The sequence below is a fragment of the Pithys albifrons genome, chromosome 5 (assembly GCF_047495875.1).
Source record: "Pithys albifrons albifrons isolate INPA30051 chromosome 5, PitAlb_v1, whole genome shotgun sequence".
Taxonomy (NCBI): Eukaryota; Metazoa; Chordata; class Aves; order Passeriformes; family Thamnophilidae; genus Pithys; species Pithys albifrons.
In genome coordinates this window covers 9537909-9565270 of record NC_092462.1, presented here as the reverse complement: position 1 = coordinate 9565270, position 27362 = coordinate 9537909, and the positions used below count along the sequence as shown (strand labels likewise).

The window sequence follows — 27362 nt, the reverse complement described above, 5'->3', positions numbered from 1 at the left end:
TGTATACAGTGTGTTCAGTTGTTCCTTAACAGCATAAGCTTGGAACAAGAATGTTATTTGTTCTTTGCAGTCAGTTTTGCAACACTGAATGTATTTGTTTCTTGAATTTCTTGTCTTTTTCAGGGGTAGGTTGTCACACACGCGCAGTCTCAGCCCACCTTTATAGTTCATTAGTTAGTTTGATATGAGTATTTTGGGGATATTTTCCCACAACAAGAGGCTTGGTGTACCCCTTCATTGGAGAGGCTCTCTCATCTAGTTAATTTTTACACAACTTTCCCCTAGAAGACTCATTAAAATTTTTAATACAAAGCCTTCAGTTGTGTACTGTCACTAGCTGATTTTTTGACAAAAAACAATGTCTTTTAAATGGAATGCCAGCAGTAAATACTTTTTATTATAACGGAGTGTGTCTGATAGTTTTAAAAGTCTTATAAAAATAATTAGCTCTTTTATATAGTTCTAATGGCAGCCCTTCCAGTTTCCCCTGGAGCAGTCTCTAATGAACAGGCCTTGATTTTTGCAGTTGGGCTTTTACATTCCCCGAGGACTTGACTCCAGACCTTGAAGGGCAGCAGCTGCCATTTGTCTCAGGCCCAGAGTTGCCAAACAGACCGAGCATGTACTAATAGGACACATTTGTACAGCCTGAGCCTGTGGGACCCCGGTGGAGCCCTAATGATGAGCATCTGCTGAGAGCCTGGAGCTGCCCAGGGTTAGAGGAACTTTTATCACCCTTATTGAAATCAAAACCTCTGTATTGATTAGGGAGATGGCTGGACTTGTTACCTAGATGCAATGTTAAGGCTTTCATAGAGAAACCTTTGTTTAAATTTCAATAAATCCAAGCCTGTTTGATAAGGGTTTGCCCCTGACAAGGAGTTTGGAATTTTTAGGAGAGTAGCAAATATTTTTGCAGGTTTTCACTTTGTGTCAGGATTCAGCAACAGTGGTGATACCAGTTCTATAGAGAAAGGGTCATGAATATAATTATTGAAATTATTTTTTTCCCTGTCAGTTTCTGATAGTTCTTTTATTAGTTATTTATGATCTTAAATTTTATTTGAGCATACAGTTATGTCTGTATGTGTACTGGATAACTTTGTCTCAAATGTATTTTTGGAATAGTCTTATATTCATTTGTGTCATATATTTGCAAAATATTTCTCTTTTTTAGCCACTTGGCATGTGCTAATTTTGTTATTAAATTGCTACATAATTCCTAGATAGAATTTCCCATAATTCCTTGTTGCTTTTATTTTTTCAGTGGAGTTTTGTAGAATAAAATAAATTAAACATGCTTCAACCTTTAAAAGTAATTTATGTTTGCAGATATTCTGCTTAACATGCAGTCTAACTTTTTTTTAATTACGAAGAACCCAGCTGAGATATAATCTACTTTTCACTATATGTTCTTTATTGCTGAGTTCATTCAAGCCTGTAGTGGATGTGGTGCTGAGAGAGTGCTGACACCAAGTGCAAACACTGCTGAAAAGTTCTTGATAGTTTACTTTAGGCACTTAAAGATTAGTATATCTCTGTATGAACAGGTTTTTCATGCAGATTTGACCTTTACTCTAGGATATAATACGTCTCTTAGTCATACGTTAACACATTTTCCCACCCTGCTCCTTAGTGCTCCGTTCATAGTTGTCAGTACCAAAGTCATCCTTTTCCTTTGTTTCATAAGCAAAATAAATTATTCAAACTCCACCAGCTGTATGGGAAGGATGGATTAGCAAAGAATTTGCTCATTTCTTCCTGCTCATGAGCGTGTGTTTCAGCTGCTGGATATAGTTCTTAATTGTAGAGTAAGTTAAATTTGTTAAAGGATGTTTTTTTAAGTTTCTGAGAAAAATTAATTACTGAGGAGTGTGCATGTGTATGTATATATGAAGGAAAGTGGCAGTGCAATTGGAAATAGAGCAGTTTTAATATATTGGAAATGTTTTAAATATTCTGTTCAAGATCCATGTTTAATTGTTTAGCCATCAAACCAGTTGAGGGGTTGTCTTTCAAATGTTTTTATATAGCTTGAACAACATATATGTTGGAATTATTCATGTAATTGTAGAATGGTTTGAGTTGGGAGGGACCTTAAAGGTCATCCAGGTCCAACTCCCCTGCCATGGCTGTTGGAAATACGGTTGTATTGCTTTCCTAAGAGTGTACAGGTGAGGAGAGATGTGTCCATTTGCTCCCTGCAGGCAAGCACTTCAAATTGCAAACCAGCAGAAATACTGATCAATAACATTTCCTTGGCATTTGTTTGAGTGATTACAGGTTGGGGCTGGTTACATTGGGTTAGATAAAGACTCCACTTTGCTTGTTCTGTCTCCAACTGTAGGTGGAAAGAAATGCTTAAGAAGAATAAAACAGGACAAGCAAGCGTGATACATTCCCACTCTCCATCTATTTTTTGCTCAGGGTATTTTCTGAATTGGATGCAATTTCTGTGTATTTAACCAATATTAATGTGTTTATTTTCTTTTAAGTGACTCGTGCAGTCTCCTCTTGATCCTGTTGAACTGTAGTCACAATGTGCTTCAGGAACAGATTGCACTGATGTGTAAAGAACCTCCCGCATTCCTTGTTTGGAGCTGGCTCCTGCTGTCTGCTGCTTGTAGGAAAAGCTTTTGGCCAGGCTTCTTTGGGTAAATAAGAGGTTCGTGGAGTGGTAGAACTGAACAAGGATACTCAGATTGAATAGGACAACAATAAATGGAAAAAACCCCAGACTGATCAATAGAGGTGACACTGGAACAATCAAGTTCAAGGCAGATATTTTTAAGGAACTTCCCTTGTCACTTGCTGCCTTATGATTAGAGGCATACCTTATTTTTAAGAAAGGAAATACGAGGATGAAGTAATATAAAAGACTTTGGAAGTGCATCTGAAGACTGACAAGCTACCCATACACGTGTAGCTGCAATGAAATAAAATGGGACATGTGGTTAGTAAAGACTGTTTGCTATTCTAATGTCATTGTTGGTTAGGGTCTAATGCATGTTGTTGGTCTTTTTATTTCCCAGAAAAAAGTAAATGTAGTAATTTATGAGTTTTATTAGAGCACTTGGTACTGTCATATGAGTAATCATTAGTTAGAGTTAATTAAAAAAAATGCACTGTAAAATAGATTAAAAAACCCCAACATGACTCAAATGGGGCAACAGGTCATGATATCAACCTTGAGGGATATTATTAGTTTCTGAAAGGAGAGGTTTAAGACCACTACTGTTTTATGTTTTTATTTAATGAGCCTTGTGCACACAGTAAGGATGTGTTAATGAAACTTGTTGATGATAAGAAATTAAAGCTATAGTGGGCTGGGATGTAATTTTTCTTATGGCAGAGTTGTGTTGTATATAAAGGAAACATAATATGTTATTCCATACAAAGTTGTCATTCAGATGAATTTTGAAGACCATTTCAGGCAAGGGTACAGTACCTGCCTTTTATCTGGAGTGCTTATGGAGCTGTTTAGAGATTCTATTAAGGAAATAGATGGAGCAATAACAAGTTGGGAAATTTCCTTATCAAACCTAGTGTTGAATACAATGTGTTTTCTTCTTTGTCTCGTTGTAATGGTTATTTTTCATTGCAGCTATTTGTGAGAGTGTTCAGTGCTTCTGGGTGTTTTCCCTGCTTCACCACTGAGCATACAGTGACCAAAAGCATTAAAAGTAGATTATGTCTCTCAGTTACTAAACATTTGTAGCCGTAGGAAATGCTGGTCAATTAAGTACAGCTTAGAATAGGTATGAAATTATTGACTTTGTTGATCTTCCCTTACAGTCCTTCCTTAGGAAAGTGCTGAAATGTGTTTTGTAGTTATTTAGTTGCATTAGTGGTTGAGTTTGAAGCTTTTAACATGTTTTTTCCCTAATACCTTTGGGAGATGGATAACTAAGATGTTGATATAATAATGCAATATGCATACTGAGTGTAATTGTTTGAGAGTGAACATATACTGTGGGGAAATACTGAATGGATCATGAAAGATGAAGACCATTAGTCTTTTCTTTCAACTATTAAAATTAGCTTTAGGGTGTGTTCAGCTGTGACTTATGAAATTGTTTAGACTAACACCTTCTTTGATGATGTCTGATACATAGAAAAATGCTGAAAAGTCTCATTATAAATGCACTTTCTTTTCACTTTTGTCAGCCTCCATCTTCACCCATTAAATTTTCAAGTGTTGTTATGAGTTCTTTGAAAAGCAGAGCAGCAGATGGACAGTGTCAGAAAGGGAGAAATTATTCTGCTTTTCTTGAGTTTTCTCACATTTAAGCTAACAGAATAGTTTGTTATCATCATATGAAGCAAAATATTTAGAAACTGATGTTATACTGAAAAAAACTTTTATAAGGATTACCTACATGTGTTATTTTGTTATTAGAAACTAAAAGGCATTAGTTTCATTGGTATAAATTCATTAGAATAAAACCACTTCAGATATGTTACAGGCTAACTTGAAGTCATGCAATGGTGGCCATAAGAAGGTAGTGGGGGAGAACTGGGGAGAAGGATTAGTAAGATATTTGTAACAATTAAGGACCAATGATGCTTCTTGATGTAGCCTCAAAAAAGCCCCAAACCCCACATGTGAAACAGAACTTAGCTGGTGCTTAGGATGTTCTGTTATTAATCCATATAAACTAGCTACATAGAAAGTAATGATATAATTTATAATTAATGATGAATTATCACAAATTCCAATGATTCTATTTTTAGTTCTGACTACTTGAAAATATTTCTACATTGTTGCAGCTTAAATATGGTAAACCAATGTGTTGGAGCACATCAAGCCTCGAGAGATCAGCTGTGATCTTTCCTCTGCATTTGAAATTTGGAGATATTTTTTGGGTGGGGACAGGATTTTAGGTTGTAAATACACAGCATTGTTTTAGTGGCTTTTGTGTGGCTGAGAGGTAACTTGCAACACTGAGCAGCAAAATGTGTTCTGGCACTGCCTATTAAACACTCCTCCTTTCAGAAATCTGAAATTTGAGATCTGATGTATTCGCAGATTTTCACTTTTTGCCTGCCTTGGAGCTGCTGAGATTGTTGAAAAGAACCACAGTGATAGAAGTACTGATGGGGATAATGATTAGGAATATTATTTCATACAGCAAAGACTAAAAAATCAAGGAAGCTGATGTGGAAAGGCACATGAAATTGAGCTATTTCTCTGCTTCAGAATCAATCTTTTGTATTAAAGATTTGTAAAATTTAAATCAAGAGTTGTATTTGTCCTGTTCTATCCAATTGCCTCTACATTTTTACCAAAATACAGCATTCACACAGTTGCTACTCTAATTTCTAGCTCTGTTAACTCGTTTCTCTTTGGTATGGGACTAAAAATCTACCTTGTGTTTTTATTAACCCAATGTGTTTTCTCCTCAGCTTTCAAATGAGGGAAACAAGCCCCAGGGATGGGTCATCTGGGTTGGTTGCTTTCCACTGTGCCTCTTCAGAGGGCCAGGCAAAACCCACCGACCTTTTTAAGAGAATTTTGCTATAATTCAGGGTTCAGCTGGATTGAAGGAATGATTTCAGAGTGTTAAAAATACGTTAAATTTTTTTGAAACAGCTTTGTATGTTAATGGTGCAATATTTGGATTGTGAACAGATTTTTTTGTGAGTAGAGGTGCCTGTGTGATGCTGAAGTGAGGATTATTAGCAGCAAATGTGCTAACTAGACTACAAGCTACCAAAGAAATTTGTGTCTGAGGAATGAGCCTTGTCTTAATGTAAACCAGTTTTTAGCATTATTAAATTTCAATTAAGCAAGAAGCATCAGTGAACCAGGCTAAGTTCAGAATTATTGCATGACATAGCAAAAGAAAATTATGGAGTCCTCTGTGGGATGTTTTTCTATTTTCTTCTCCCCTCAACACATTAGGACCTTGAATAAATGATCCTGTCCTCTTCTTCCATGCTGGCATTCATTCCTTTCTGATTAGCAATTAATGCCTTGTATTGTTCACTGATGGGGGTGTAAGTTGCTAAAACTGAAAAGAAAGTGTGTGATTTTTGTTGCTGAAAGTATCTTCTCTTGGTTTTGTTTTTATGCAGCTGTAATTTTCTCTTCTTTTTTCTTTTCCCCCCCTCCCAGGAGTGGCAAAACTCTATACAGAAGAATGCTGGCCTTGCCTTTATTGAGCTTGTCAATGAAGGAAGGTAAGTCACAATATTTGACTCTGCATTCACCTTTAGGAAGTTGTGCGACTTGAAATTTTTAAAATAATTTTTCTTTCTCCCTTTTGTGGCATTTTCTTTGAGTTTTGCAAGCATGATTTCATGTTCTTTAGCACTTTGGTTCAGTTCTGAGTATGGGATGTTGCAGAATCTGAGTGCTCTTTAGTGTCATTAACCATTTCACTTATCTGTGTGTCATGGGTTTTCTTTCTTCCTGTCCTTGTGTACTGGCTAATGTTGAAACTATAATTTGTATTCAGCTAATCTCTGGAGAAAGGGAATTGATATTTGAAAGACATTATAGCTCAGAATGGTAAGATAAGACTCTGGCTCAAAAATTAGATTCCAGTTTGCTCATTTATTTCTGATCTACCTCTGAAAATAGAAAGGAAGAGAGTCCCTTTAAGGAAAAAACAATCTGTTAATATTGCCAATTAGTTTTATGTTCTATCCATAACTTCATGTGTATATTACTGGAACTTATAGAAAATGACAGAGCAGGTGATGGGGCCGTGCTCTTTGACTTGTAGTGACTATGCAGAACCATCAATATTTTCTTCATTAGGAGTCGAATGTTGAGGCAGGGGAAGAGCAATATTTACTTTTTTCTAAAGGATTTTTTAAAACATGTCTTAATGAATTAGCTAAGTGTACAGTAAGAAAAGCCATTTCTGTAAACCTAAATTCTGTTAGTAACTTCAGATGGTAAGAATCCCAACAGAAAATAAATTTTGCATGGTTAGGACAGCTACTGAATTAAAAACAAAATAATCTATGACATAAATTAATGTGTTATATATGTATCTTTTTATCATCATAGGAAAGAGGGAAATGGCTATTTGAGATTTTTTTGGTTTAAAATGTGTAGATGTTCTCAAGATAAGTAAAAATAATGGTCATTTTAATGGTTGCATTTCAGTTTATGGTAGGGGAAACACCATTCTCAGACAGAAAAAACATTTTGCTACCAGTCTGGATCCCCAGGGCCAAGGTAAAGTAACAAGGGTGTTCAGTTACAGTGTTAAGATCTAGCCTGTAGTTGTTTCCTATTATGTGAGGCTGACCTGTCTTGACCTTCCTTACAAAATGCCTGCTATAAATTTGGCCCTTGATTAATGTTTTATTAGCATAGATAACAGAGAGATCCCACACACATGTACACCACAATGTCGGTTCATCTGTGTGAGATGATTGTCACGAGCAGATCAGGGGCTGAGCCTGGGCTGAGAGCAGCAGTTCCCTGGGAGCTGCTCAGCCTTTCCCAGAGCATTCTGTCAGTAAAGGTTTGGAATTGGCTGTTTTCTCCTCAAAACCTGCAGTGCCCATCACAGGCAGATGGAATCACTCCCCCACCTCCATAAACAACATCAATGACGTGCAGTCTGGCCTGAGCAGAGTGGTTGTCTCGGGGACAAACGATCCCTGGAAGACTGCAAAGTGTGGTTTTGGTTAGAAGAACATGTCTAAGTAATTGTTACTTCATTTCATTTCTGGCTTGTAGCAGAGTTGTGTTTTAGGTTTGATTTTTTTTTTTATTTTAATGGGAACATAACTTTCGTTATGGGGAAGAGGAGAAGGGATTAATTCCTTAAAAATGGCTCCTTTTATCTGTCTCCATTTTCCTCCATGGCTGTTTATAGAGGCCTTTAAAGTTATTGCTGAATGGGTCATTGCAGTGCTTTGTGGCTTTTGAGTATTCTCTAAAATGGAACTGTTATCCCTCCTATGACAGGAACTCTGTTCCAGAACTATCCCAGAACTACACTTTTCTTCTCTTTATGCAGTTTGTATGTTATTTTCCTTGCTCATATACTCACAGTCTAAAACATTTCTGTTCTTGTAAATATTGTATTTGCTTTTTCTTGTGTGGTTTTGCCATAACATTATCATCTTAGAAACTCCAAAAGCTGAAATCTTTAATTAAAAATTAAGAAAATAGCCAAATGATACAGATTCAGATTTCAGCTGCATAATAGTGTAATAAAAGCTGAATTTTAAGTTGTTTCTACAAGGGCACAGGAACAGAAGAGAAGGCAGTTGTATAAAGGGCAGAACGGGTTCAACAAGTAAAGAGGGATGTATGTAGGGTACCATGAGGTAGAGAGGTAGAATAAATAAAATAAAATTAGGGACTGGAAGAACTGCCTGGAATTTGTGGAATCACAGAATTCCTGTTGTCTGCTACCTTGGTGGAGAAAGTCTTGCTCACACTATAACCTTTGTAAACCAGGATTTTGTTCCCAATATTTATTACTTATTTGGACTAACAGTGCCAGAGAATATTCCAGTTTGAGGTGTGTTCTACTATTTGTTGTGGGGTTTTTTTTATCAGGCAAATAAGATGACTGGAAAGTCTTTCTAGAAGGGGTCTAGAAGCAGAGACCTAAATCTCTTCTTGTGCCTGCTTTAAAATGTATTTTTTGCTTTTATGTGAAAGGTATGAATGTACCTCTCTCTCTCACAGCAGTTGAAAGTTTTATGTTTAGGCTTGCCATGTTTTGGCTAGGATTCCCTGGGCAGAAATATGTGCATAAGTTTGCCTCTGGGACTCATAAGATCTGCAGTGTGTGCTGCATTCAGAGTGTGTTGCTCTGAATTTCCTCATGTTCACGAGTAACTGATGTGTTACACACAGAGCTGCTCCCAGGCTTGCCAGATACATCACATCGACTTCACCTCACATATAGAACAGAACTGATTGGTTTGTGCCCAGTGAAAATTTGAATCTTGAACTGAAAAATACCTCTAAACAGGAGGCTAGTATGTGGAAATACAGAATTGTAAACCTACTTAAAACCTGAAATGCACAACTGGAGTCTTGAAGGACAGGTTACAAACATAGTCAAAAGGAAAATCCTGTGTAGAAAACCAGGAAGATACAGAATGTAAGTGAAAAGGTAAAGGAGCGGGTATTGGAGAATGACCTCATTCTGTGCAGGGAAAGAAACATCAGTTTCAGGACACTGCTACATTGAATATTAATCTGTTTTTAATAAAACAAAAAAGTGAGTATTGTTTGCTGTTACTGTAATGTCTGGGAACGCTGTTAATGCTCTTTGAAACCTTGTTAAATGGTGCCTGTGCCCATGGCTGCTCACAGACTGAGCCATCTGGGCAGCAGGAGTATGGGTTGCAAAATGTTTTCCTTAGCCTGCTGAACTTCGTCAGTCTAGATTTCATTCCTTGTGCTTGCCTTTTACCTTCAGGTCCTCCCTCCCATCAGGGAGAGTCTGTTTTGGAGCCTGAACCCGGGAACTTTCTTAGAAGGGGGTTTGTTCAGCAGAACCTTGCCTTGGGTGTGATCTAGTTCACTGTCATGGCCAGTCCTCTGCTTTGGAGACTTGATTTTGCTTTCTTTTTTTCACTCTGGCCCTAATTATGTTTCCTCCTTATGCACAAGATGGTTAAGCTGTTATTTATGAACTGAAAAAAACCCATGCTTTGTTTTATTTCCTTGCCTGTTCAAGTGTCTCTTTTGTTAGACTCTTATTTCCTCTACTTGACTAGTTAGCAAACAACTCCTTTGCTCTGTGAAGGTTAAACCTCTCTCCTGTCTCTTTGATTCATTAGCACACTTTAGTGTGAAGCATCTCTTATGCTGGACCTTGTTTGCTGTATCAGTCAGTGAACTAACAAAGGTACTCGAGCTGGAGACCAGGCATGACAGTTATTATCCCCTTTGGGGTGATAATGGGTTTGGCATGGCAGGGGTTGAGGGATCAGCCTCCTAAGCATGCTGCAGCAATTACTCTTTCCAATTTCCAGTTGAAGAGACTCTTGAAGATGCTTAATTTTAATTTTCTCAAGCACAGTTGGCCATCCAGAGAGTTACAGAGCAATGTTCTGTACATACATTTTTGTACACTTGGAAATGAATATTCACAAGCAGTTGCTTTGAAAAATTATCATATAATATTTGGTTGAAAGATAACCTCATTAAACCAGCGGAATCCATGTATAATTTCTTCTCCTTTGACTTTTCAAATCCTTAACCAAACCAAGCAACCCAAAACTTAAGAGATTCACGAGTGTACCTTGGACAGGCAGAACTAATAAAGTTTGGGGTTTTGTAGCATTTTCTTATTGCTGTGGTCTCTGTTGTCTAATGAAGAATCAAGTCTAATAAAAAATTTCCCCTCCATATCAGAGGATTTTCTAACATGCCTTTCAGTGCAGTTGAAAACAGCTCTTTGTTACTTCAAGGATTGTTGTGCTCTATTGGATTTAAAATTATTGTTTTTGGTAAACTCTAGCCTTCTATTAAAAATAATTGTTCAAATTATCCAATTAATTCAAAAGTTTCTGAGTGAAGGAAGGCAGAGATACCCTGCAAGGTCAACATCCTTAGCAAGTAAGAATTCCACCAGCCAACCAAAACCTCCCCAGAAAGAACCAAATGTAACTGGTATTATTTTCTCAATATATAACATCTAGGAGTATAAAATCTGGAATGCTGTAATCATCTCTATTTCTATAGCTTTTTTTTTTTTGGAACTGTACTAAGAAAACTTGAGCATGTCACCTGCTGTCCTTGTCTTAAAATTGTATGTATTGCTTTTGACTGATCATAGATGCAAATATTTTTAATATTGAAATAGTTGGCAATCAAACTAGTTGGCCAATGACTTGGATGCTTTCCTAAGAGAAATAGGGCACAGATGTGGACTGTCCCCTTCGATTGTCCTTTGCTTGCAGCATTTATGGTCACCCTCAAGGAATGAGTGTTGGAGGATGTGTTGCCATAGGAGCAACTACTGTGATGGAAAATAGTTAGAAAAATACAGCTCTTAACGAAAAAATGGATGATAACTGACAGAATTTGTGACTAATGAACCAAAAAAGGCTCAGGGAAAAAGTAGTAAATGCAGTTGCATCCGAACTAGAATTGATTCCTCCCAGTCTGCTCCCCTTGCTGCAGAACCTCCTTCCTCTGAGGTTCTGATAATACAGAACCTGCACCTTAGTCTTGTTTTTTAAGAGAAAAAAAGTGTTTTCCACATTTCCTTTCTATTTCTAGCAACCCATTCTGTTTAGATAGTGAGTTTTATAAAAGAGATTTTTGCTGATTCCTGAGTTCTTAGGTTTTGGTTTTGCAGCAGAAGCAGTGTGAATTTGAACTGCAGAAGATCATTAGGGTAGACTTGAAAAAAGATTTTAATGAGTTGAAAATTAGAAATTGTAGCCTGGATGTGTTTCAAGGACACATAAGTGGACTTGAGGTGGGTTCTTGACACTACATGACTTTTTTTTTTTGTGCATGTGTGTGCCCTAAGGGATACTGTGACATGTACAACCATTTTTAAGTTTCTTTATTTTCACTGAGTTTTGATCATCTGTGCACAGATTTAAATTGCATCCTTTTTGAGTAATGGGAAACATGATCTTTGCTGCAATTTAATGAATAAAGCAGAAGCTTTTTGGGGAGAACTAGATCTTAATTAAAAATTAATGAAAACTTTATTATTGGAAATAGTAACTATGGAGGAAGTATGTATGTGGCAAAGGTAGGCTTTGCTTCTGAGAATACATAATTCATTTGCTGGGTCTGTGGAAAAGGAAATTTGAGTGCCTGGGAATTCTGAATTTTTTCTTATGTAGAAAGTTTTTGGTAACATCTGCTTTTAAAAAATAAAGTAATGCAAGAGTAACAGGAAGGTATTTATGCTGCATTCTCTTGTGTATAAATGTATTGTACTATGGCTATCTGATGGAATATTTTCAGAAATTATCCTATGCAGTGTTTCTTGGAATGTGAACACAACAGCTTTCAATAGGCTCTGACATGTCCTAGGAGGCTCTCCTAGATGGAAAAGACTGGATTGGCGTGGCCCCCCTTAGCTGTCTTTTCAAAGTGCTTTCATATTTTATGCTATTGCATGTCCAAGTCAGCATTTTGATGAATCCACCCAACTTTGGGCCTTTGTTCATTTTTTTTCCTCTCCTGTTTTGTATTCAAACTTCAGTCTTTAGGACACTGTGGACTTAGCTTCATAATTTTGAGAACTGAATAGTGTATCTGTAAAGGATTTGTGTTCCACAAAGCGACTGTAAAACTTCTTGCATCAGTAATTCCAACACTCAGCACACTGAGCAGTCAGACCTCAGAAAAAACTGTCTTGTGTAGAACATCTCTCCTTTTGAAGTCAGAGCATCTCTGTAGGTTTATGAGGAGTGCAAGCAGGAAAGGTTACCTTTCTTGGCTATCTCAGAGTCCTCTGCTGTGATGGGGTTTGGAACATACACAGTCTCTCCCTATAGTACTTTATGAGAGATTTATGCCTAAACAGCTGTTGCAAATGCCCCCTCCTGTAAATCTTTTTTCATCCTTTGACTGAAATTGATAATTTTGGGACATCAATAATACTAACTCAGAATTTCTTAATCTCTCACTTGCTTTTGCTAGCACATATTTTTCTCTTACATTTTTTCCCTCTTGTAGCTCCCCCTTTTTACTTGCTGAAAGGAGAATCTTGGCTTTTTACTTGATCATCTAAGCAGCCAGAAATCAGAGAAAGAGGCTCTGATTCTCATGATTTTCTCTTTCAGCATAACACTGAACATCAGTATATCTCATGTATTTGGCTTGGACTCTTAGTGGTTTAGCACTTCATTCCTGACCCAGCAAAGTATGCAAGTATATATTTAACTTCCAGCATGGAATCCATTCCCTTGCTTGTTTTTTCTAGGCTGCTCATCTTTTCAAAGTTAATCATGGTTTTAAATATTTTAGTCCAGAATAAAGTGCTTAGACAAAGGAATAGAGACCTTGAATCTGGTGTGCACTGGAAGCAGAAGAGTAGGCCTGTTATCAGAATCTTTATAATCCCAGATATCATGTCTAACTTGTACAGAACACACCCATCCATGCTCCAGCCATGGTCTTCTCATGTTAAGATCAGCAAAATTAAAAATATCTAAATTCAGTAGCATGCCATAAATAAAAACAAACCAGAAGGGAATCTCTCAGGGAAAGCAGAGTGTAAATCCCCACATGCAACTGTATTTTGGTGTTTAATAACCATGAAAAAAATAAGCAGGTATGTGAGGTAGTAGTATAAGGCAAGTGTGGTCCATGCGTCTGCACACAGATACTATGAAGCAAGAAGGAAATTGCTAAGAGACTTCCTTTCAGCTTCAGTGTCCATACTTTGAAAATCCAAGCAAATAAAACAACCAAAAAACTGTCCTTTTGCTGTGAAAAAAAGTATTTAGAGGTGTTTTAGATAGAATTTTTATTTAACAGAAAACTGAAGTGATCTAGTTGCTGGGGGAAAAAATCAGGATAAAAGCAGGCAAGAATTAGTTATGATTTGGGATCTTTTGTTTGTGTTTCTGGTCTTTTTGTTTGTTTTTTTTTTAATTGACACTAATTACCTTATTATAAAAGTTCTTTATATGACAACATGGTGTAAAATACCTTTTTTTCTGGCCCAGGTTGCCCAGAGAAGTTGTGGGTACCCCATCTCTGGAAGTGCTCACAGCCAGGTTGGATGGGGCTCTGAGCAACCTGGGCCAGTGGGAGGTGTCCTTGCCCATGGCAGGGGCTTGGAACAAGATGCTCTTTAATAAGATCCTTTCCAACCCAAACCATTCTATGATTCTATGATCTTCAGACCTTAAAAAAATTGAAATTGGGGCATCTTTCTGAAAGCTATGCTATAGCTCAAACAGAAGGTACAGACTTGATGGAGGAAATTAAATTATTTTGGGGAAGACACTCGTGGTCAGTTCTGTGTGGGAGGCCAAAGCAGGAACCAGAAAGGACCCTTTAAACACATGGAATGCACTTATTGTTCAGCGAGGAAAATCAGATGTTTCTAAACTTTTTTCTCAAGAAGAAAGCATTTGTGTCTCGGAATTACCTGATCCAGGTAATGCAGTTTTTAGACTCTCCTCTATGTAACAAAATGTGTTGTGTGTAGTTTGGAGTTGAACTAACACTTCAGCAAGAGTCAGATTCTTGTCCTTTCTATTGAAAGCAGTGAGCTGTGCTTCACAAATTTCTGTGTAACATTGTGTGTGCCTTTTCCATGAAAGTACCAGCTGCCAAGGTTCCCCAAATTAGTGTTTAATAGATGATTAAAACTTGATTTTAGACATGTAAGCAGAGGTGTGTTCATCTATAGAGGTGCTGTGAGCTTGTATTTGCTTTTGATGTTTAGTGATGGCTATAGATTTGTCTCATGTCATGCCATCACTACATTTATGTATAGATGTGTATTTAGCTTGCAAAGTCTCACACTTAGAGGTAATGTCAAAATAGAAATCTGAGTGGTATGCAGTGCATGTGGATACTGTTTTCATGAAGAAATCCAAACTGCCCAAGGTGATGATCCAACTTGAATTATTTGTTGTAAGAATGTTAATCTAAGCACATGCAGTGTTTGGAAAAGGTGACTGAAAAGGAAGATGAAAATTTAAAGCTCTTGAACGTAAACAATGAACACAGCTTTCAGATGGTATAAACCAGTGTATTATTTCATATAGATTTTATTTATGTGAGTAAATAATTTTTACCATTGTCTCACAAAGACCTTTTTGCTGGGTACTCTTCTGGTCTGTTCTGAGAACACTGTCCTGTGTGAGGGTAACGGTGGATGATAGTCCACCAAATATTGGTGAGAGCCTTCAGCTCGAAGGGGCTCAGCTCTTAGTGGCAATCAGCTCGAGTGACATCAGCTCTTTTAGCGCATCAGCCTCAGCCCCTCAAAGCCCAGGGAGGCTCCCTCTGCACCGAGCGCCGCACCCAGAAGAAAAGTCCGGACACAGGAGGCTCGGTGGCAACAGAAGCAGCAGCTTTATTGGTGACACCCGCTTTTATGGGCTCAGGCAGGGAAGGTTCTGGAAAAAGGGGGGAGTCAAGCTTCCCATTGGTCAAGGGAAGGATTGAGAAACGGACCAGTGGGGAGTAGGGGTGGAACTTTACAACCACCAATAATAGAACAGGGATAATAACCAATCGAAGAACAGGGATAAAGACCAATGGGGTCACAAAACCTTAACCAATCAGGAAGAGTGGTGGGAAAGGCACCCTAGGGGATTATGGGAGGAAGAATCTGGGACAGGAATGACTAAGGGAAAATACAGTAGGGAAGACATATTAGTGATGCACTTTGATTAAACAGCCGGAGTTAACCCAGCGACATTAGGGGCAGTCAGGATCGGAGAGTCCACATTCTCATAGGCCCAGCGCTCATTCCGGGGTATTCTCTCCCATGAGGGAATGTAATTCCTTGCTTTGTTTAGAACATGTCCATCATCTCTGCAAAGGGACAGCAATGTGCTGGGCATCACTGGCTGCATTTAGGTGATATAAAGGAAAACTATGTTGTAAAGTGTTAATTGTTATATTGGGTGTTTTCTTCAACAGATGGAAAACAAGTTGGACTTAGAGAGGATAATGATTGTTAGATTAAAAGTAGACCTTTTAGAGGATGACGAGTATTTTTCAAAGTCTGATCAGGCTGGCAGAAGATACTGGTATTGACAAACTCAATGAATGTAATGGAAAACTGTCCAATTGTATTACATGTAAATTGAAATACAGGAGTATTTCTGGTCCCCATATGTTTGTAGTCAGTTCTTAGTTTAATGAAATATGTTTATTTAAATGCTTCTGTGTTAAATTTAAATGTTCTACTGGGGATCCTGGAGGAAGAGTCAAATGCCTGGAATCTGCCCAGCCTATGAAATTGGTTATGCAAAGCTTCTTGTTGCTGGTTTATTAGTAGGTATCTGTTTTAGCTGAACATTATTGTAAATTCTGAGACAGAGTTTTGGGGTTTCTTTTTTTTTAGTATGTGAACAATGCCTTCTTAACTAGTTTATTTTTCCGAGTTTTTTGATGTCATGAGAAGTTCTGATATTGAATTTACATTATTGCAGCAATGTGGGTTCTGGAAGTGTGTGAAAGTGAAGTTTGTCACTAATGCATGTAGATAAATGCGCAGAATTGTGTGTTTGTTGACCTGCAAGTCTACTGCACGTGTGGAATCCTGAATGGCATAGGAGTGAGACAGCAGAGCATTGATCATACCTTCAAACATACTGTTAGAGACAGGTGGAGCCTTATTTTAGATAAATAAGTTATCAAGGATAAAATTAACATGCTATGCATTAGAAAGCATCCTGCATAATAAATCCAGTGGTTATAAAGAAAGGCTCTGAGTAGGCTCTGAACTTGTCGAAATGTACTTTAGCTTATATGTGCAAGGCAAACAAGTGATTTTGTGTTCTGCTACTCTCTTACTATAACGGAAAACCTTAAAAAAGAGCTTTAATAGGAGATATTTTTAAAAAGGAGTTACTAGAGCATGTAATGGATTCATCTGATGTATCTTTGAGTAATCCTATGGAAATGTGCACCTTCTAAAACAGTGTTTCTCCTATATAGCCAGTTTTAACTTTATGAATCCCAATGTAACTAATTAAAGAGAAAGTGTTTTTAGTAACAATATGTGAACTCACAGAATAATTGGGTTGTAATTCAATCTGTCAGCTCTGATGCCATTCATAAACTCAGGGTTTATGAAGGCCTCAGAATCTCAGATTGAATTATGGCTTTATTCTGTACATAACCTGGAACAATGTATATCTTAGCATTTCATTTGTGGGACTGAGAATGGTTTATAATCCTGAAAATATTACTTAAATGTATACTTACCATAAAATTTCAATTTTGCATTCAGATAAAAAAACTATATTGCATTGCAATTCTCAATTTTTTATTTAGACTTTACATCAATTATGTTAGATGTTTTAACTGTGTTTATATACATAAACTGCATTTTTCTTTAATGCCCACCCAGAAGTTCTGCCAATCTACCCCTTCGTCATGGGGGGGGGCAGTTGGGCCTTCTCCTGTTCTTTGTCCTCTGTTATCTTGCAGGTGCCCTGTTCAAAACAGCTCAGCCTTGACAAGGCCTGGATGTCCATCAGAAAGGCACTTTAATATTCAGACTTAAGATCAGAGCAACTCAGCAGAGACTATATGATTCTAAAACCTTCTGAAATTACATTAATTCTTAGGCATCAGTATTGTGGTGTGTGTAAGATTTTCTTAGATTTCTGTATTTCAGGTAAAACAAACAACTGTCCAGAATGTTTACATTTTAATACTTACTGTGGCCTACTATCAAAATACAGTTTTACTAATTGTATTATCCTTCAACCCTATTCATACCATTGTCTTAACACAATAAAGTGAGTTATGAGAGCTCAAAAATTTTGTATGTATACTGTATTTACAGATTTTTATTTTTGGACTTCGTTCTCTCAAGGCAGTTCTTACATATTGTCTGTCCTCAGGCTGCTGAGTCAAACCATGAAGGACCATTTGGTGAGAGTGGCTAACGAAGCAGAGTTTATCTTGAGCAGACAGAGAGCAGAGGATATTAACCGCCATGCTGAATTCGAGGTAAGGAATCAAACCTTTAAAAAAACCCCAAACACAAAACCATAACAAGCCCACTGTGAGAATTCCAGTGTGTGATATGGGCTTTTCAGGCACAGGAGGTTCCTCTCTGAGAGGTGCTTTGCAGTCATGGGATGATTTGATAAGTCTGCCACTAACTTTGAAGGAAAAATAGGCTGAGCAGAGCAGCTCAGGACTTGTTGAAATCTGCACACTGTAGTTTGTGGGGGAAATAATTTTATCATACCAGTGTTGCTCTTTTCCATTTAGCAAATACCACGTGTTAGAGCTGCTTAGCATCACAGTCAAGATACAGCTGAAAAAAAACCACTTTACTGAAGATAGATGGTAACAGCCTGTGAAATGCAGAATGAGAAATTACTTTTTTTTCTTTTTGTATCATTTGCTATTTAGCATAATCCCTCTCTGAAGCCACTCTCCTTATGTTTTACATGCCTCTCTGTGGTTTTGTTACATTTTCGTGTTTTCACCCCACTTAAGGAATTCTAAAGTGAAATAATGGTCGTTCTTTTTGTAATAAACTTGTATTACTTCTAATAAAAATAAGAGCCTTTTTTTCTGGATTACTTTGGTCATACCTCCAATTTTGGATCTCAGTTACATTACATATCCTTTCTCTGTGATTTAAATATTGGGCTAAATGAAAATAAAGCTAAATCTCACTAAATTTGCTGAGATTCTGCTTAAGGAGTACTTAATGTTTCTCCTGACATGTGATACTACTTGTGGTTTTGTTTTTAAAATGAAGCATTAAGAGATTGAAGGCACATTTGTGCTTACCATATTTCTAAAATGGTTTTCTCTTAAATCTTTACTTGAAAAAATACTCCCCAAAGATGAAAGCATATTTGTCTTAGACAGTGCTTATGTTCTAAAGGTCATCTGTGTTGGCCCCAGGATTCAAGCTGTGCGTTGTTTAATAACATATCTGCACTTCATCTCGAGCTTGTTACCCCCTCCTGCAAACAGAGATGTTGTGAGATATCTACAGTACCATTTTGCAATGGTGAAATAGCAGGCATGTTTCATTTATTACAGCAAGGCTTTGGCGACAGTCCTGTGGAGATGAAAAGTGCATCTTTTTCCTTCGTTGCCTGATAGTCACTGGAATGGGACATGCTTGGCGTGTTTTGCTCTGGATTTATGCAGGAGCTCCATGCATGGCATGGCTTTATTGATTAGATGAACAGCCCACTTTTTTCCTTCAGATGCAAACTACTTGCAAAGGGAGGTGTGTGTATGAAGGAAACGTGTGAGAAGTAAAGGCTATCAATGAATCCAGTTCTTCAGTGAAAACTTCGCAGTTAGCCCTATTTCAGTCTCAAGACACCTTTTATGATGTCTGGGAGAAATTTAAGCTGGGCATCAACTTACATTTTTAATAGAGCTTTGAGTTTTGCTGTGACAACTCTCTGGGGGAGGGTTGGCTCATACTTTCAGTTGATGCTGCTTTGAGTCTGTGCTATCTCAGTATGATGGCTCAAGTGGTTTAACTCATCAGGTGGAGCTTAAACAGAAACCACTGTACTGAACCAGCAGCAGTCTGTTTATCCATTTTGGTTTTGTTACTGTGTCGGAAAAACTTTGATCCATCATGACTTGCACAGGTGTGAAAACTGAGGATATACAGTTTGGATTCTGCCAAATGCTTAAAGAACAAACCTGGTGTCTCATGAATTTGGGCTACTGATGTCTGGCAGACTTCAGTCACTGTTGTGTTTCTTTGTAAAAGGGGGAACAATTAGTCATATCCATCTGAATCTGCAGGTACCACATTAACAGTCAGGACTTCTGGTGTACTGTGTTCCTTCCATCCATCCATCCATCCATCCATCCATCCATCCATCCATCCATCCATCCATCCATCCATCCATCCATCGCACGGTCTGCATTTTACACTCCTGTCAAGCATGTTTGGCTTGTTTCAGCCCAGTGGTACTTGATGTCTCTTGTGGCCTTTTGGAGTGGTACTCCAGGCTATGGAAAAGTTGGCATTTTCTGTCATGCACAGAAATTCATCTGCCACTTGACTAGAGCAGAGCCACTCCATCACTGGACAGGAATGGATCTGTGCTGTGTTGGCTGCTGATGTGCTGTGTGTGCTATTGCTGGGTGAGTTCCCACTGTGTGAAAGGTTGTCAGCGCTGATGCCCCTGTTTTGGTCTTGGCACTCATGTCAGGACACACAGGGATGTGACAGGTAGGACTCACAAATAAGAGCAAGAACCCTTTCAAAACAATTGATAGAACCTTTGATCTGGTTTGTTTCTCCAACTTGAGGAGCTGTAAGGAAGCAGAATAGCAGATGATAAGCCCCAAGCTACAGATTGATTTGGCTGCCCCAGCTGATCTGGCCACCTGCATACACCTTTTCCTGGATTTGTTGCTTCACCTTCCATCTGTTCTTGGGAATGGAGATGAGACTCTGCCTGGCCAGTCCATTGAATGAAATATCCTGTCTGCCATGGCATATGTCCAGAAAAGAGCGGTTGTGAAAGGAAGCAGATAGGCTGTACTTTCATAAATTCTGTCTTATCATACAGTCATATGAAGCTCAGAGACTTCCCTAACAAGAGGTCACGTCTTTAGTAGTGTTGTGATGTTTATGATGTGAGGTTTTCCAGTTATTTTTAAGATTTTATGTAAATGTTTTGCACCAATAATTTCTTTAGGTATGTGATAGCTGGAGAAAGTGACAAGATCCCATATACAGCAAAAAGATGAAACAATTTCTTGGAAAATAGTGTGATCCTATAGCATGTAGCCCTGAAGAATGGTATATGCAAGTGTGGACTTGATCACGTTTGAAAACATTTGTGATTCTGGTAATTGCTAAGATGCAAAGCTGCAGGTTGTTCTGGGGGTTTTTTTGGTGTGGTGTTTGGAGTTTTTTTGGTTTGTTTGTGGGTTTTGGGTTTGTTTTTTTTTTTAATGATTGGGATAAACATATGGTTTCAGATCAGAAGAAAATTTTGCTACCTGAGCTATGGGTAGAAAGGAGATGAAGCTGGTTGAGTGAGGGATAAAGACCCAGAAACAGATGAGAAATTAGGAAAGGCTATTACCCATTTTTCATTTTTATTCAGACTTGCATGTCTGGTGTTTCATATCACATGTGATAACATTGAGTCAGCAAAATTCCAACTTCCAATTTTCCTTTTAAAGATCTGTAGTATGTTTACTGTTACCTGGTTTTAATTATGCATTTCTAAAAGTCATGGCAAAGATGAGCTTTGCAATACGTGTGTCAGGTTTGGGGCAGGTTTGCACCAAGGTGAAAGCGCAGGTTTAAAGTAAAAGGCAAAGAATCTTTTCATTATTTAAAACTGAAGTCTGGTATTTGGGACACATAGAGGTAGGAGGAAGCAATGGGAGATTTAGACAAGCTTCTTAACCAGGTTCTGGAGTTATATATTGTATAGTGTTTGATTGTAAATGGGAAATGATGGTCATTGTAAGAGGACAGAAAAACCTTCTGAAATAGGTAGAACAGGAAAGGCACTGCTGTGCTGAACACTGCAGGATGCAAGCAATTATTTGTCAGGTGACATTTCAAAAGTTGCACAGGGTCCAGAGGGAAAGATATCACACCTATTTCATTCTTAATTCATTGCAAGTGCAGGACAGATGTTTTTCTTCCAGAAAGGGATTCAGAAATGTCCACCTGTCAATTCTTTCATAGCCAGGAGGAAACAAAGAAGCAGCAGCAAATGCAGCTCATGTAAACTTTGCTGCCTAAGATGTGGTTGGGCTTTGCTTTGTCTCCATGTGGTGGGACCCTGTGTTGGTCAGAACATGGAGAGGAACCTTTCCCATAAAGTAGGATGACCAAAAGCACAGGAAGAGTCTCTAAAACAAGGATAGGTTTGAGTGGGTTTTTTTAGGCATGCTGGTCCAGTCAGTGCTATAACTAGATATGCAGTAAACCCTGAATGCCTGGCTGAGATAGATTGAAACTGAAAGGATTTGAAAAGATCTTTTCTGTCCACCTTGTAACTTCTCATGGCAATGCTCTCTCTTTTGGAAACTTCACGTAAAGTGTCTTGAACAGCAGCAAAATCCATGCACTGCTTTTGTGTCTGATACCAGGAAGGGCATTTGTCATTGGCTTGGTTATTTTGCTGTTTCTTCCTTTTGGTCAGGAGTGTCTGTCTTCATTAGCTTTGCAAGCCCCTCCTTTGCAGTCCTGCTGCTTCAAACTGCAGGTGCTCAGCTTCCTTCATGGGAAGCTCATGGAATCTTCCACCCTACAACTCAGCAGCCTAAACAAAGACAAAAAAGTCTCACTTTGGGGCCAGGCCACTCCTTTTTTTAATAGGACATAATATAAGTAATGTAACAAATTGTGAGCAAACCAGTTATGCTGTGTTTCTTCTAAGCTGGTGTTGTAAAAAACCTGGAAAAAATTGCTTTGGATGTTAAGGATTGGTTGTGAGACGTTTTTCCATGGCTGAATACAAAGGCCAATTTTTTATTTTAATTTTTTTCCTGCTCTTCACTCCTACCTCTGTAAGTAGTCACATCTATGAAAGTGGACATATAGGGTGTCACGAGGAGACCTGAGATGTGCTTACCCATTTTCCAGTGTGGCTGAGCCTCAAAGAAGCCTGATGAAGCAATATTCCACTCATTTCTCTAGTGAAGTGGCAGTGAAACACACATTTTTACAGGGAGTGTGGTAATGTAAGCATTTCTAACATAACTTATAACCCTTAGAACCTTAAATTTTGGCCGTCGTGCCTGGGATTTATATGCACATGTCTTTTAGGCATTTTTCAAAATCTCACCCTGAGTGTTTGGTAGAGCTGAAAATCCTGAAGAGGAGCCTCTTTATGCCTGAATCCCAACAACTACAGTTTTGTGCTACCACCCAGATTGTTTTCTAGAAATGACCTTGAAAAATGTGGTGATTCTCACCGTGCCTTAGATTATGTGTGCAGGCTGCTGCAGAGCCAGGCCTGTGGGAATAATTGGATTTGGTGTGAGGAGGGGGAGGGAATTTTGTACTCTAATTGACTTTATTTTATAATTTATGACAAGAGTGCCCATTGCCTTGGATATGCCTCCTGTCTTATATAAATCTCTTCATGTATTTGTGGGTGAATATACATATTTATAGAATTCTAAATAAGTAAACCTGCGAGGGTTTTAGGCCTGACTGTTCAAGCATCAGTGATTCCTCTTTCTCTAGTGAAGATTTAGTTTGCTGTTGGATGGCACTACTGGATTCTGGCAAAAATCTGTGATCCTGCCTCTCAGTGCTTGTGGAAAGTATTTTTGGATGCATGGTCCAGCAGAATGTTTTGGTTTTTTGGTTTGTTTTTTTTTTTTTTGCCTAGAAGATTCATTTGAAGAAATAAGAAAATGGAGGAAGATGTTTAATACAAAGCTCCTCATAGTGTTGCGCATCATGGTGTGTGTGTGCAACACAGACAGTACTTTTCCAAAAGCTTAATATAATGGGTGGACAAGGATTCTTCATTCTGAGAAAAACAGATCCTTTGGTAGTTTTTTCAGTAAAATGTACTTGGTGCTGTAATGTACCAACTAACCTTCCTCCTTAAACTGTCTTTAAAAAAAAAAAAACAAACCAAAAAACAAAAGTGTGGTGTCATTCCCTTGAATTTTGGGTCTTATTTGTTTCAGATTCTTGTCATCTGCAGAAATAGGAAGTGCTGGCATTCTTGTTATTGGCTGTTTCTGTTGATTAACTGAGAATTTCACATGCCTTTGCCTTTGCATTTGGTATAAATCATGCTAGGCAGCTAACTTCTCTGCATGATTTCTCTTCAATAATTAAATCTAGCATTTCCAGCTGCTGTAAAATTTGTTGCCCTTTTGTGTTCAGTTATGTTTTTTCATGCGGAAGACTTGGACTTCCTCACAGTTTTAATTCTTACTCGGTGTCAATTTATAGGCTGTGGCAATAAACAGAATGTTTTACTTCATGGCTCATGCTGAGAAATGAATCTTAAAACTGGTAGTGCCTTGACAGAGGGGAGATGCAAGGCTGGGCAAGCATTCCAGTAGCGACTTGGATGGAGCTATTTGCTTTTTGTTTCCTTGGCAGAAAACAAATTCAGTGCTTCCCTTGCTGGATAATCTGTATTCTGCATCTTTTCCCCTTTGGTGTACTAAGCATTAAATGTTGGAGTCTGCTATTTGTGTCATAGGAAGTACCTAAAAGTACTGCAAATGAATTGTGGCAGAACACCCATAAGTCAAAGGGAATGTTTGAGAGCCCTTGAAAGAATTATGAAAAGGTGTTTGGTGTCATTATAGTTTCCATAGATGATTGTTACTTCTATATGTAATAAACAGTTACTGTGAGAAAGAAAGTTTTAATCCTTGAGTAGGTCCCTTTTCTTCATAGTTTCTCTTCGTTTTTAATGAAAGCTGCTTTGTTGTGGAACCTGTGCATCAAAAAAACCTTTCTGTGGCTCTTACAACATCCTTTTATATGAAGTGTTACTCGACACACCTAATGGTAGTGTCCTTATTTATGAGAATAAAAGATTTTATAATGCTGTCAGTGGTTATTCTCTCTGGTACAGTGAGTCAGCAGCAAAGGTTCTTCACAGAACATACTGAGATAATAATGGGTAGTGTGAGTTGTAGGTGCCGAGTGGGAATGGAATGAAATGTTGTCCATAAGATCACAAAAATGTAATGGGGCAACACGAAGGCTGTTAAATGTACCCTCGCAGAAAAATAAGGCTTAACCAGTTTAGCTCTTTGAAATTTAAATTTTTAAATAACTGCTGCCCTTTGCATTGGGCCCCTTAGGTGTTATAGCACCATCTGTCTGTTGGTAGAAGGAAGAAATAAAATTGCTTTCTAGACACATTTTTGAGGTATTAAAAATACTTCACAGTGCACTGAGCAAAGGAGAATATTTTTTCCATTGGAGGATGAACCAAGTTTTTCCTGCTGCAATATGTTGGCCCCAAACTAGAAGATTAAGTTTCTCATATTCCTGAGGTGGCAATTTTTAAGGTTGTCTCATGTGAACCAGAGGATACTGAAATGTGGAGCTCATTTTTTGTCTGAACATTATAACATTTTCCCTACGCTCTGGCAAGGGTTGGGATAAAGCATTGCCTAATTATGAAAGAAGGAGTGAAAAATTGTGGTTTCTCCTTCACTACACTTTAATGAGCAATGGGAGAAGGAATGGAAAATTGCACCGGAATGCTGAGACATCTTTTTTTATTATATCTGAATTTTAAATCAAAGTACATTACAGAAATGTGTTTAAGAATTATCCTTTCTCTGAAGAAAAGAAGCTCCCGAGTGACCTTCTCGTGGTCTGTTGGTATCCAAAGGAGCCTGCAAGAACTAGAGAGGGCCCTTTTCCACAGGCATGTAGTGACAGGAAAAGGGGGAATGGCTGAAACTGGAAGGGTGTAGGTTTAGATGAGATATCAGGAGATTTTCTCAGTGGTGAGGCACCAGCACAGGTGACATTGTGGGTGCCCCATCCTGGGAGGTGTTCCCAGCCAGGCTGGGTGGGACTCTGGGCACCCTGGTACAGGAAAAGGTGTCCCTGCCCATGGCAGGGAAGTTGGAGTGAGATCTTTGAGATCCCTTCCAACCCAAACCGTTCTGTGAGTCTATGATAGTATTGCTTCTAAAACACCTTGAAAGAAAATGCATTTTAGAACTACTCTCTCCTATAGACTTCTCTGATGAAACAGTAAGGGATGTTTTCTTCATTATCATTTTTGAGATATTTTTTAGCAGTTATGAGACAAACTATATGAAGGATTAGATCTAATAAATACCGACATATTGTCGAGTTGTTCAAATCATATTGAAAGTGGAAGCTGAATATTCATAACTTTATAGATATTCATATATATTTGTATATTCATTATTTTATGTCATATTAAATGTATTCTTGTTCTTCTTATGCTTATAAAGTTTATTGTGTTTTAATTAATGCTTCGTATTTAGTAGTATCTTGTTGAGATTCTTCCACATTTTATGGTCTGAGATGTTTTATTTACATACTAAGTGTAATTTGAAAAAGTATCCAAGAACATCATGAAGATGAGTCTTTTCTGCACAGTGTTTTACAGTGTATGAGATCTCAACTTACGGCCTTTTTCACTCCTTTTATATATTTAATGCATCTTCTTATTTTTCTCTTCCTGTGAATGATAAACTTCCCTTTGTTCTAAAGGCTTTCTATATCCTCTTGTAAGTACTGTTACAGATTAGTATTTTCAGATGAAAGTATCAATGAGTTTAATTTAATCTTCATAGCTCTGGAAGTCTTAGCAGACCAAGCTGTGGAATTCTCATTATTTTAGCATTTGTAGATCCTCAAAACCTAAGAAAAAAAATAAATAAAAATCTCTGCCAGAAGAAGCCAAAGACCCAATTCCCAATTTCTGTAGCCTGTTATTTTTTATAATTTTGCCCTGCTACTTTTAATGACTGAATTGGAATAGTATAGACATGAATGAAATGGCGTAGTGAGAAGACTGGAGAACAGCACTGTAAGCTTCTGCTGTGGTCTTCTGCTGGACTGGGAACAGGCATTTCTTTTTGAAAGCTTACCTTTTGCTGTGGAAGTGCATCTTATCTTCAACATAAGGATGTTTGTGTATGCCCTACCTCATCCTGCCTTTACTTTAAATATATTTTTGGCATTCAGTCAACTCCCTGAGCTGGATCTTTCTTGCCTGCATCTTCAGAGGCTTGTTGAAAGAAATCTAAGCATGACTCCCCTTTACAAAAGCAATGAGTCCTGACAGTGTGTTTATTTCTTTGTTTGCTTTTTGCTTTAGACACAGCTGTGAGTTGGCCCTTTAGAAATTTCAGACTTGTTGCCATGTGCTTCCCTGGGGTCCTCCAGAGTCCAGTTGGCTTATTCCATTCTCCTGGCACTGAGGCAGGTTGAACAAGAACACTCTAGCTGTGGCTCAGCGATGTTCATCCCCAGGATCTTCTAGACCACTTCAGTGAATATTTTCTGGTCCTGACACTTGGTCTCTTGTCATCTTTCTTCTGTATCTTCTCTGCCAGCCCTTCTTTGTGGTGCTTGTGTGTTCCAAGAGCTCTTTTTACCCTTTGATCTTCTATTAGCTCTACAGAGACACCTTAATGGGCTTACTGCTCCTGATTTGTTTGAAAAATAATTTATTGCTGCCTTTTATGGCTTTATGCAGTTTCCCCTCAAACTGTTTTGACCTGCTTCGTTCTGCTTTTAAAACCAATGTGCCATAGTTGGCATATTCTGTTCTTTGGACAGACTTACTGAAGAATGCTGTTTTCTTACAGCCTTCTTTCTCTACAGCTTAACCATTCCACCTTTGTTTCTGTCTTTAAAATCCTACTGATGGATGGCATTTGTTTCCTTTGGAGCCCTAATATTGTATTTTTTATACAGTTTTTGTGTTGTCTATAAAGAAGATTTTCCATGTTTTTCTGCATCTTTTTATACTCACAATATGAAAACTAAGCTAGCCAGCTAAGAAAGTTCTTGCTTCAAATTAGATGGTCCCATCAGAAATGTTGTTGTTCTCACCTACTCATGAAAAATTGATCAGTATCGTTTACCTTGTTTATTATTCATGCACAGATTTTTGTGGTAGCCCATGCCAGACAATGATTCTAAAATACTCCAGACTGAAGTAATACAATGTACACAGAATGGAATTTTCTAGCACAAATGAAGCAAGTGTCCACTTGTGCTTTATTGGAGATTTTCTTCTAAAAT

General features: G+C 38.0%; 1 protein-coding gene across 4 annotated transcripts in view; it reads left to right on the top strand.

The window, feature by feature from the left end:
* Positions 1 to 27362, top strand: part of LRBA (LPS responsive beige-like anchor protein) — a 396467-nt gene that overhangs the window by 126263 nt on the left and 242842 nt on the right. For all 4 annotated transcript variants that reach the window (XM_071555647.1, XM_071555648.1, XM_071555646.1 and 1 more), the window contains 2 exons: positions 6119 to 6183; positions 17509 to 17617. In XM_071555647.1, the coding sequence (XP_071411748.1) occupies positions 6119 to 6183; positions 17509 to 17617 (174 nt within the window). The remainder of the gene's footprint in view (positions 1 to 6118; positions 6184 to 17508; positions 17618 to 27362) is intronic.